This window comes from Cyprinus carpio, chromosome B9 (genome assembly GCF_018340385.1).
Source record: "Cyprinus carpio isolate SPL01 chromosome B9, ASM1834038v1, whole genome shotgun sequence".
In the NCBI taxonomy this organism is placed as follows: Eukaryota; Metazoa; Chordata; class Actinopteri; order Cypriniformes; family Cyprinidae; genus Cyprinus; species Cyprinus carpio.
This window is the reverse complement of record NC_056605.1, coordinates 23,327,848-23,341,037: the sequence shown is the minus strand read 5'-3', so window position 1 is coordinate 23,341,037 and position 13,190 is coordinate 23,327,848. Positions and strand designations below refer to the sequence as shown.

Genomic DNA, 13,190 nt, shown 5'->3' with positions numbered 1-13,190 from the left:
ATATTTGGGCCAATATGGTATATCATTACACTTCAGACAAAATCTGACTAGGCTACAAACTGACACAAAGTTCTCCCCTCTCTGGCTAATATCGATTATATTTGACATTATTGTCACAAATTTATATTTTGTCACATTTGCAACTATGTTAGTTGTGGTCTGGGACCCTGGGAACTCATGGACCTCATATGGGACTCATGGCAACATATGGACCAGGAGAACGCATTTCAGCACAAAAACAAAAAAATCTCACACATTTTGACCTTGAAGGTGACATTATGGATGTAGTATATTGGTTAGAAAGCATTTCAGCACAAAAACGAAAAATATATATATATATATATATACACATCTCACACATTTGGACTGTTAAGGTAACATTATGGATTGGTTAGTGCTGTACTCAGGGTGTGTAACTCACTGTCCACTGGGCTCATGTATTCAGGGAGATGAGCAGCTGCGGCGGCCGTCGGCATGAGCAGGTCTCCATAAGGGCTGCGGTGACTGGCAATGAAGTGATAGTACTCTGAAGGGTTGGCACCTGGTGGGGGAGGGGGCAGGCCAAACAAGCTTCGCTCCTTCAGGTGTTCATGGGTCACTGCTCAGACAGAGAAGAGAAGAGTTTAGTATTTTAGGATTCATACACACATATGGGGAGCAGAGAGTGAAGCTAGACATACCGTCCCCTGTACAATGTTTTGTCACATGGCCATTTACAGTATTAAGACATGTTATACAGCTGCTTATGACTGAGAAATGTACAGTACAGTACGTGAGAAAATTGATAGACATTTTTTAATTCTGTTTTAAGCATCAAAAATGGTTAATACCTTAAAAATTCAAATGAATAAAACTATTTAAATAGTCTGGCTAATAATTAGCCATGAATTATTAAATGAAGCATCTTTGTGCAAGCTGCTGAACTAATATTAACAGTTAGTGTTACCTTCAGATAGAAAATATTATTATAAATGCTGTGTAATGTTGAAAATTGTTGCACAACATTGAAAGAACTAAATATTAATACTAAAATATTAACATTAATATGACTTCCTTTTCATTTATTTTATAAATCATTTACATAATATAATAAGCAAAGCCTGTACAAATACAGTAAAAGACAGAAAAGAAAAATATTGTGAAATGTTGATACAATTTAAAATAACTATGTTCTTTTTGAATATATAATTAAAATGTTATTTATTCCTGTGATGGCAAAGTTGAATTTGCAGAAGCCGTAAGCCTTCAGAAATAATTCTAAAATGCTTATCTGGTGCTCAAAAAACATGCTGCTTATATTTTTGTGAATACTATGATCATTTTTCTTCAGGATTCTTGGGTGAACAAAAAATAAAAGTGTGTTTAAAAAATAAATCTACTATATAGATGTATAGTTTACAGCAGACATCTTGAAGTATGTTTACAAGTAAAAAGTGGTGCTCTCTCCTTGCCTAAACTTGGGTAAATTTGTTAACACCAGAACCAAGTAAATCCCAGACTAAAGGTGTCAAAAGCAATACATGCAATTGATATATTTATTTTTCTTTCTGCCTAGGTCAGATAACCATTAGTGCCTCCTATGTCATTTCCGTAACATTCGCCTACGATGAAGAAATAACAGGAGTTCACGTCCTTGCTGCTTAAGTTATGAGACACTCAGGATTGGGGGGGGTTCCAACTAATTCTTGCTGCTTGGCCATTCATACCATAACAGCTCTATCAGGAACAATTAGGCCCTAGCGAGGTTAAAAAAGAACAGGCGTGTGTTTGTGCTGGATTCATGGCAGAACAAGGCCGTTTATTTTCTCCACGCTCGCCGGATCGTATAACTGCGTCCCTAGAGGGGCTCCGAATCGAAGTGAGGAGGGGTGCGGCAGAGGCCGGAGCTGAAAAAGCCCTAAGGCGGTGGACCGATGAAGGCAGATCAGGAGTCAGAACACTGTTCTGGGGCAGGGGACATCTCCACCGAACATCATCAGTTTTCTTTATGGACCTTCTGTTAAACATTAGAACATGACTGACTTCTGCACAACTAAAGCTCTGTCATGAAATTAGTTGACTGCATAATGCAGGAAAAAAAACAAAAAAAAAAAACTAATTTCATCTCAGATTAGTGAGAAATTTTATGCAAATTATTGAATTAATCACTTGTATGCCTTTTATTCGAGACCTTTGAAGATGTCGGTCAACTGCTGGGAACAAGGTGTATATGAAATGGTGGGAAAGAGGCTTTTTAGTTGTTATTTAGACTAACTCAAGCTCAACTCCTTCTATTATCTCTACCGCCATTTAATCACCAACACAATCTATTCCACATTGCTTATTTAAGTGTGAAAGTAGAGCCATTACTGCCAAGACTTTGTGCTTGGTGACTTATCTTTCGTCTCACCCTGTTATAGTAACAAGGCTGAAAGGACCAGGCTTTTGGCAAGGTAGATAATGTTCAGCAAACAGTTTTCTTTCTTACTATAATCTATTTACATATTCGGGCCTACATAAATAAGAATGGGTCTACAGTAATGTTTTTAGCATGCTTAATGTCCAAATACTTGACACATTAAAGGAGAGAAACAATAGTAGAGAGCTTCTGTTGTGTTTCAGTTAGTGGAGGAGTGGAACCATAAGCTTTCTTTCTTTGCTGACCATTGTTTTGATTGCTTCTCCCAGACATACCCCCACAAACATAAAACACACTTTCAGCCAGTACAATGGGTGATACAAAAGTGCTCTTGGATTTCTACTGGCATCTAACAGCATGGAGGTAGCATCACAAAAAAGCATGTTTTTAGTAAGCCATTGTAGAAATACCTTGGCTGTCCCGGATGTTATAATTCACTCACCCTCATGCCATTCTAAACCTGTGACGTTCTTTTTTCTTTCAAGCATAAAATAAGATGCTAGATAGGATGCTCACTCCATAAAATGAAAACAAATGGTTTCCAGGAACTGTCAAGAACCCAAAACATCAAAAAGCACAATGAAATTGTATTGAAAAAGTGCTTAATTTCTGTATTTACTCACACAATGCTATGATATGGCTTCAGATTACTTAGATTACAGCACATAAATCATGATAGATTACTTCTACGGTGGTTTTAGTCATTTTTGAAACATCTGTTTTTGTGTTTCACAAAAGAAAATCAAATGGATTTAGAAAGCAGTTTTGGCTGAACATGCACTCATGAACATACTGTTCAAATGTTTGAGGTTGGTAGGATGTTAAAATGTTTTTGAAAGAAGTCCTATGCTAAACAATGGCTACATTTACTTGATTAAAATACAATAAAACACTAATATTATGAAATATTATTACAGTTTTATACAAATCTGTATTTTTAACAGCCATTACTCCAGTCTTCAGTGTCACGTGATCCTTCAGAAATCATTCTGATCTGCTGATTTGGTGCTCAAAAAACATTTCTTATTAATGTTAAACACTACTAAGCTGCTTAATATTTTTTTGGATATCACGATATATTTTTTTCCTGGATTATTTAAAAATAACAGCAGACAGTATTTTAAATCTAATTCTTTTGTAACATTATACGGTATGTCTGTCCAGGCAGTTTTGACCGATTTAATGTGACATCGCTGAATAAAAGTAGTTGTCTCATCTTCAAAAAAAAAAAAAATCTTATTGAACGTTAGTGTATTTGTCAATGACAAGTTATGAGACTCACCATCAGCAGGACTCAGTCCACGTGCTGCGGAGATCATGGAGAGCGTGGGGCTGCTGTGGACTGATCGCAGGTAGTGCTCCATGTGTGGGTTGACATACGGATGAGGTGGGTTGAAGGGTGATTCTCCGGTAGTTGCAGCGTGAGGCGATAGTCGGATGAGAGAGATATCAGAGATAACTGGACTGCCAGTTAATCCATGCGGTCTGGCAAAAGACAAAGAGAAAGAAGATCTCAATTAGTTTCTTACACAAAGACAAGCTGCCACATAGTTTAAATGCTTAAGTGTAGCATAATTAGGGACCCTCTGTGTAAATCCATGTCTTGAGGCCACGTAAAAATACTTAATGCCATCACAATCTTCTTCACGGTGTCAAAAAGAGACCTTTATTATTTCACTTAAAACAAGCTCAGAACTTATTATTATAGTCATCAGGAAATCAAAAATGACCATTCACTTCCTCTGTGCATAGTCCTGATTTTATGGTTCATGATTCATTGACTTTCCTTTTTAGATGACGCCACAAATACCTCTTAATTTTTCAGCCCATGTCCCATGTCGTCTGGCTCCCTTCTGGTATGTAATGCTCACCTTTCACAATTCAATCGATTTGTGTTTAATAAAAGCAAATTTCACCCTAGATTTTTTTTTCTGTTTCAATTAGCAATATGTTAAAATTGTATTAAAATGGATCAAAAACTTCAAAGCTAAATCAGACACTTCAAAACGTTGGGCCCTATCATACACCCGGCGCAATGTGACGCAAGGCGCAGTGCAAGTGTGTTTGCTAGTTTTAGTCCGGCGCCGTTTGCATTTTCCCGTCCAGCGCTACATCGTTTAATTAGAAAATGCATTTGCGCCCATGGGCGTGCTGGTCTAAAAAAGAGGTGTGATGCCTAAATCTCAAAAAAAAAAAAAAAGGTTTATATATACATTAAAATAAGAAAATTTGCATCTTGCTAAGTTCTACATTCTTGACAGAAGTTGCTGGCAAAAATTTTAGGTCAGGTCCAGTTGACAGTATCAACTGGGTCAAAGGGCCTTTACAGACTGGTTTCAGGCTTCAATAGGGCCTTTCACACCGCTTTAGTTCCAGAACTACTAGAAGGACTAAGATTCTCCAACATCAACTGGCAGTGCTACATTTGCTACAAGTGCCTGCACTTCAGCGTCCGTCCATCTATCGCTGTTCTCCATACAAATAAGTTGACACAATGTTCACAGTATGTTTACACGGCTTTTTAAATCATGGCGGGTGAGGGTGTTTTTGTATGCGTTTTGCCAATTAATTTTTTATTTAGTCACGGGTAGTACCAGTTGTGCTGGTTAGACCCTGCTCCGGAGTAGGAGCTTATTTGGTTCTCGAAAAAGGCAGTCTAAAATCGGAAATGCCAAAAAGTGGGTAGTTCCACAATTAATTCTGGTACTATGAAAAGGTTCCTGCGGTGCGAAAGGCCCTAATGTGAACTGTGAAAATGGTCATGTTTTTTTCATGACTCCCAAATGTAGACATACTACTCCTCCCTTTACGCCTGAGGTACTGAACAAGTCAAGACTGAGAACACTATAAAACATGGCCGTTGTAATGTCTGCGTGGGATGGACACCTCTGAAGATACACAAGCCTGAAGTGTTATGATGAGACTGCTTAATACTTCCCCTCCATTTTTCAGACAGTGTTTGAAGAAACTGATGTGTAAAACAAGATAGCGGGGCAGAAGTTCACAGATAGCCCACAGGTCGTGGTGAGAATATAAATGTGTCACGTCTTGGCAGGTATCTACGCTGCCCGCACGCCAGTCGAAAAAACACCAGCCAGAAGGCAGCTGTAACTCTAACATTTCATGAAAGTAGAGCACACAGTCTGATCTTCTGAATCAGAGAGATGTTTGTGTGTTGTTCCCTCAACTACATGTTAATGTATAGTGGTTGAACACCTGGACGAGAGCAAGATCAGAATCCTACTAGTACATGCATGCATTTGGCAGATGCTTTTATCCAATGCGACTTCCATTACATTCAAGCTATACCATTTTTATAATTAATGAACTCCTTGGGAATCGAACCCATCACCTTCATGTTAGTGTACAGTGGTTGAACACCTGGATGAGAGCAAGAACAGAAACTGATGTCCCACTTTTACATTTATAAATTTGGCAGATGCTTTTAACCAAAGCAACTTACACTGCATTCAAAATGTTATTTTTTTTTCAATTCATGAATTCTTTGGGAATCGAACCCATGACCTACATGTTAGTGTACAGTGGTTAAACACCTGGATGAGCGCAAGATCAGAATCTGATGTTCTTCTTTTACATTTACGCATTTGGCAGATGCTTTTAGCCAAAGCAACTTATATTGCATTCAAGCTGTAAAGTTTTTCACTTCATTTATTCCTTGGGAATCGAACCCATGACCTTGGCATTGCTATCCCCATAATAAAATAAACCCAAAAAATGTGATCTGAACCATGACGTCAAACTGATTCTGATTGGCTGATTCTGTGACTGACCAATCATAACCCAGCATCCCAGAGAGCTCTTTTGTTGCATTTGAGTCCCTAAATGGAGCGCTCTTGAACACAGAGGGGATGTCAGACAGTGTTAAATAAAGCAGACCTGTCTATGTCCCCATACTACTTTACTTTCCACTGGGAGAGGAAATGACCATGCGTATGAATCAGAGCCTGCGTTCCACAAGGGTGTGTTCTGCGCACGGGCTGCAAATTGCAGGGGGGATGGTCGGTTCTTCTGGGGATTTGATGGCAAGCAGGCTACAACTATAGCTACACATTCATTTTGTTTCAAGGAAAATTAGACCGCACTCAACGGGAGAGGAAAAAAAGATTTTGCTTCAATGAAAGGGGGATGTTTCTTTTATGAAAGTGTAGGTTATTTAGATTTGCTTGACATGTGAATGAAGAGGATTACAGATTGCCTCCATCAAAATGTATTTAGTTATGTGCCAAATACTTAAGGTCACAGTTCTGTCATCATCTACTCACCGTCATGTTTCTCCAAACCAAGAAGATGTTTAGCAGAAAGCTGAATCTTGCTGTTTGGCATACAATGAGAGTAAATGGTGACCAGCTGCAAAAACTGACTAAAAGCACCATTCAAGTATGATAAAAGAAAAGTAGCTAATATAACTATATTCTAAACATTTTTGAGCTGTCCAAAAGAATTTTCAAACCTGACATCAATACTAGGTTGACGGTGATGATGCCTAACATCATTGGTTAATTTTTTTTTTTTCAGTAACTAACTTCTGTTATAAAATGTGTGTCTGTTATCACACAAAGCAAATTTATTATTACTTCATAAGACATTCTTAAGAGAAGTTATTGCCCTGGTGTTTTTGTCATGTTTGTAGTTTTACAGCCCTGATTACCATTCACTTTCTGCTTAACATCTCCTCTTGCAATTGTGCAGAAGAAAGAATACAGGTTTAAAATGACACGAGGCTGAGTAAATGATGACAGAATTAATTGAAACCATTGCTTTAATACATGCATTTTTCAAAAATGCATAAACTGTTTTTTGTAGCTTTAATGAGATGTGAGCAAAGCCTTCAGTGAGTGTCTGAACGGTGGGTATCAGATGCATTATGCTTGGCACAGTCTGGCTTCATCTCAGTCTCTCATTTATACCATCTCTGTTCGGAGGCCAACCTGCACCCAGCCTGAGTCGTGCTCAGTTTCCAGTAAACGCCTGCAGACTACCAGGCTTGTCCTGTTGCCAACTTTCTGCCATCAGTCTCCTTGAAAGGATAGCCATAAAGACGTCTCTGTTCTTGAGGAGCTGAAAGAAAACAGACTCGCCATACACAAACCACCAAATCCTCCTCCCTCATTTGTGGGAGTGGGGGGGTGGGTTGGGTTTGGGTTGGAGCAAGTGCTCAAAATTAATATTCGCCTGCAATAGTGCTATGATTATGCAAACTGCCAGCAAAGATGAGTTATCTGCAGCCATACAAGCATGTGCTTTTGGTTGCCATCTTGACCATTGACAAGATTATCACAACAGATGGCATTACCACAGAAAATGTCAGCACGGTTGTAATTATAGTGACCACTGGTTTCAGTGTCCCAATCTGAAGATCAACAGATGTCAGTTAAAAACAAAACATACATTTATAATGCAGTAATATTTACAATGTTTTTGAAGCATTTCCCACCATAATTGTACTACTATGGGAAAGTATGTCAACAACAGCAAGAGACAACTAATATATAAACATAATTAACCCAGTTTTGGCCACATTCCCACATTTCTCAGTGATTGCCAGACATTCAAAATTGACAAGACAACATGTGAAGGTATAAATAAATCAGGAAAACTGCTGAGGGTGTTTGAACCCTCAATAATAAGCCATTATTTACAACGTTACCTGTCAAGGGATAAGAAAAATAGGGCCCCTACCGACAAGAATGATAACTGAGGTCTTGTTGTTACGCCCTCTCTCTGACAAGATGGTACTTGAGACCTTAGTCATAGACAGGGTATGTCATGGTGCATTTAGAGAGCTTCTTCTTAATAGCTACCTTTCATTTTAGCAGTCTTCCATCGTTGCACCATGGGTGGTACCTGCCCATAGTAGCACAACACAATAACTCCATTTGAAATTCTTTTAGTGTCTGTATGTGAACTTGAACATTTTCATATTTTGACAATATGTGCTTTCATTAAGCAGTTTCTGTGGAAATATCCACAATATGCATATTCCCCGCTGACTCCAGAGAGAATATCAGTATGACACATCTTGTTCTTGGTCAGGTGTTTTGATTTAGATGAATCACATATCCCAGAGAGACTGCAGTTAACTGCCACTGGGAGTCGTGGGAACCTTTTCCGAACTTGAGGCATTCTCTCCAGTAGGTACTGCATGTCCAAACCTCACAAACATGTATTAACTTAAATATGCAAACCTATGAACCAAGTGTGAGTGTAAAATCTCAATTACCATCACATAAACCAAAAGATATGTGCAAAAATTCCCCTCACTCTACAGAAACACTAATTAAGTTGGACAGTTTCTGTTAGTACATTGGTTTGAAAAAAATGTTGGGTGGTTCTCAATACCACTGCAATATGAAACTGTTTTCTAAAAAGAAAAATGCTAGTGCATGAATAAGGGAGGATGTGTTTTTCTCATTCACTCTGCTGTCATTGAGGTTCTTGGAAAGGAAAGCTAAATTCTAGATGCTAACTGCTCTGTTTACATGCTGAAATACTCTACAAATTTTAAACATTCATCTTCAAGATTTGTTAACTCTTTCCTATTTACGCTTGTGGGGAGAGGTTTGATTGCTATGGAAGGTTCTTTGGCATATTTAGATATATAGAAACCACTATTTTAATCAGCAGGTCACAAGTCAAACAATTGTCACTATATATTAAATGACAATTCAATAAACTATGAAGTTAATTTTAGAAACAAAAACAACAAAAAAAAAAACCAGGCATTGTATTTGTGTTCCACCTACATCTCCAAGCAACAAACTGCAATAATCCTGTAATGGTGAATCAGTGTGTTTGAACATATCAGTTAAGATAATAATTCAATTAATCACTCTTCAAGAAAGTCACTTGTTTTTGTTATGATTGACTCAGTGTTTAAACAAATCGGTCAAGAGAATAATTCAATGAATCACTCTTCAAGACAGTCACTTGTTTCTGTCTTCAGTGAATCAGTATGTTTGAATGAATTGGTCAAGATAATTATTCAATGAATCACTTTAAGACATTCACTTGTTTTGTCCTGAATGAGTCAGTGTGTTTGAATGAAAGGGTTGAATAAATGACTCGCTCCAACAGAGAGTCACTACCTACTGACATACTGAAAGAAACACTGAAAAAACACTAGCACCCATGTAGAGGTATTTTTGCAAATATTTACCTATGAAAACCTCTTACAACTCCTTTTACATGTAGCACAGATGTTAAGATCTTAAGTGGTAACATGAAACCTATGTATCATAAATCATTCTATAGGGTCCAATCCCTAAATCAGACCCTTGCCATACACCTCCAAAAGATAACACTGTGCTTAATTTGCTGTGCAATATACATGTAATTAGGTGAATTGGACACAGGCAGTGAAAAGGACAGCTAAATCAAGGTCTTGATGAATTAGGGGGCCTCTGTCAAGGCCAAGTCACATTAATCAAAGGAGCCAGAGTTCATAGAGAGACGGCAGGAATTCTCTTTTTTGGACTGTTTCGGCTCTTGTGATAAATTGTTCTAGTGTCGCTGGGCTCGCTATATGTATCGCTATCCAATCTGTGATTTTAAATGCAAATGCACAGTTGCACTGATGTTAGTCTTTGTATATGTGAAAATGATCATATTTTCTATTTTATATATAATATTAAAATAATTTAGATATTTTTTTCCCTATTTCAAATATAATCAACATAAAAACTGACAAAAAATTTCTTATTATTGGCTTATCTCCTTCACATTATGTAGTTTTATATATATATATATATCCTGGGACTTTCTTATTATTTCCAGGTTTAAAAGACAAAACCAGCCAAAACTGTTTCAGTAAATGTTAGACTTACAGATGTTGTCCAAAACTATAAAATACTACAAGGGTGAGATGCCATCATGTCATCAGCTTTGTATTAAGCACTAATTTTGTCTGTGGTATGAAACTGACTGAATCACTGGCTTTTGTTTCTCAGTACTTGAATGTTTGCTTTCCATGTGCTGCACATCTACAGCTAGAGCTGAACAATCTTTCAGGCAGAAGACAAACAGATGTACTGGACAAGACCTGACAACAGCATGCTCTGAATCTGTGTGCCTTATATCAAAGATGACTCAACAGGTTGTTTCTTGATTGATGATGATTCCATCAGTGCAAAGAGAGGAAAATGAATGTTGAAGTGGCAAACAAACTTACCCATGTATGGAGTGCAGAGGATGTGGCTCATAATGGTACCTCCCCTCGTGGTGGCGCATGTCGATCGGTATCGGCGTGTGGAAGGTTGAGAATAAGTGAGGAGCTATGGAGTCAAAGACAGAAGAGAAGAAAGACAAACATGTCAACAGAGGCTAAAATACAACATACAAAAATGCCTTTTTTAGAGTGCAGAGTTTTTAGTTTAGTGACAGGCTAATGCTCTTTGTATGACACAGTAGACAACAAGGCAGATTTATACTAACTGAGCCACAGTCTGGCCCTCTCATCTCCAAGATAATTGAAAACTTACGAACGGTTCCTCAATATTAGTGGTCTTGCATGTGCAATGAGTGGATTAAAGTTTCTCTAGATGAGTTTTTATTTGTCTGGGCTAAAAAAAGACATGCTCTTCCTGTCATAAAAAGGTTGATTGCTTTAAGGGGGTCTTGTAAAAAACCAACATGCTTTCATTAATGAGTGGAACTTACTTAAGGTGGTGGTTATAGATCTTTGAGTAAGCACTAAATAGCGTATACTGTCTGTGTCTTTAATTTGTTATTACTATTCGCTCTAAATGAGCTCCTAAGGCTATTTTTGGATGGACTCATCATCTCATCTCTTGTGCGTGTCTGTCTGTGCCCATTCCTTGCCTGTATTAAAATTCTTGGGCATCACGTGCACCAGTGAGTCAGGCTTGACCTGAGAACTGAGACTATGGGGGTAAAGTCCTCAGATCATTATCTCTACCTGTGAGGAGATGAGGGTAGATGAGGGTGGGGAAGGGCCGCAGGGGCCTCTAAGGGGCCCATCAGGAGGAGACCTGTATGAGTCAGCATTCCAGAGCTATCACTCTCACTCCAATAATCACCGTGGCTCGCAAGCATGCATTATTCTGATTCAAGACTAAGGAATATGTCAAACAATATTGGGTGAATTCACTAGGAAGTTCAGCACAATATTTCAGCACAAAACCTGCACTTCATTCACATGCAAAGAGCAGGTAACCTTGTTTCTAAGTAAATTATGCTTATTATTTATTCTGGGCAGGTAACAGGGAATGAGGGCATTAACATTAAAAATTTTTTAACATGCCTACTTTGTTTAATGAATCATAAGAAATGTTTTTTGTATGCATGTAGGAAAGTTGTCCGTCAAATTAAGAAATTAAGTTTTTATGAAGATGAAAATAAATGTAAATAAATGACTCTTATAAAACAGAAGTTACTTATATACATACATACATATATATAATATATATATTTAATTTTTTTGGAGCTGCAAAAATAAGCACATTTCTGAAACCAAAGCTGTACAAAAAACAGTACATGTTATTGTACTTTGTGAGCTTGCATTCAATTTAAACGTTGGTATTTCCAGTGGAATTTGTCCTGGAGAAATGATCAACTCTTCAACATTTTCATCACTGTCACTACGGAAACTACAACTGACAGGTAAGCAGGCTATTTCACATCGGCAAAGGCAGGGAGGGATTGGTTGTGTGATGGCTTAAAATCCATCTCAACAGCTCAAAGTGACTGCATACTTTCAGGCTGTAGTAGTGTGTTTTTCCTTGCCAATTAGGTGGACTCCCTTTCCTTGGCGAGTTGGATATGGAGAAGCATTTCTCAAATCCGTGTGTAGGGGCCAACGTAATGAGGGTTTTTCGTGTAGGAGGATAAGCATGCATATACATAACATATTCATTGATGCTTTGGCCAAGTGCACAGCATGTCAGCGCTTGAGTAAGCCTTTGGAAACTCATGGGATTCCTGTGAGTTTAAGCATGATGGGAACTGGTGCTGTAAAGTGTGGAGAGTCATATATGAGCTAAAACACTTAGTAAGTTACTAAGAGCAGTTTTTCATTTTTTTCTCTCACTGAGCTAATGCAATGATTCGCATTAAACATCATAAAAATATACTGCAAAAGACCAAACGTCATATGGCAACCTCTCCAAACACAACAACTGAGCAGACATTAATTGAAAGACTTAATCTGGGATACAGTAACTCTGACTCGAGGGTGGACAAGGCCTCATGAGGATGTAGAGGCAGGGACGGCCTGAGAGGGGCTTATTCCATCACCTAGACAGGTCCATTGTTCTTGGGCCAAAAGGAGGGCCAAGGACCAGAACTCAGGAGGATACATGCTACACAGGTGTGATGGTATGGTTTGACCCACTCTGTTTCCTATAAAGAACAACATGATACAGTATGCTCCAACCAGTATGGAGCAAGTGGTCAAAAAGTCAAGGGGCTTGTGAATAAATATTCACCCCAAAACAGACTGGAGCCGTGTTCAAGAAAAGAATGTTTTAATAGAAAGTCTTGAAAAAAATCTTTAGATGTTTCATTCTTTGAAAAATGACAAACTTACATGTTTTCTAAATGTATACTGGCCTATTCATAATGTTGTCTTATCTAATACAACAAAAAATTCAATACTTTGATACACAGGTAAATCTTAAACAAGATACAAACCAAACCAAATCAAAACAAGTTAAATAGATGGATTAAAGTAAAATCTGATTATTTTATTTTATAAATATAAAATCACAACATGTGGGTCAAAATGGGCCCTATTATGCAATCTACAGTTAATATT

The 13,190-nt window shown here is 37.9% G+C and overlaps 1 protein-coding gene across 5 annotated transcripts in view; it reads right to left on the bottom strand.

The window, feature by feature from the left end:
• Positions 1-13,190, bottom strand: part of LOC109060593 (zinc finger protein GLI2-like) — a 74,031-nt gene that overhangs the window by 23,746 nt on the left and 37,095 nt on the right. For all 5 annotated transcript variants that reach the window (XM_042731638.1, XM_042731637.1, XM_042731636.1 and 2 more), the window contains 3 exons: positions 10,587-10,689; positions 3,681-3,883; positions 422-598 (listed from right to left, as the gene is read on the bottom strand). In XM_042731638.1, coding sequence (XP_042587572.1) covers positions 422-598; positions 3,681-3,883; positions 10,587-10,689 — 483 coding nt within the window. The remainder of the gene's footprint in view (positions 1-421; positions 599-3,680; positions 3,884-10,586; positions 10,690-13,190) is intronic.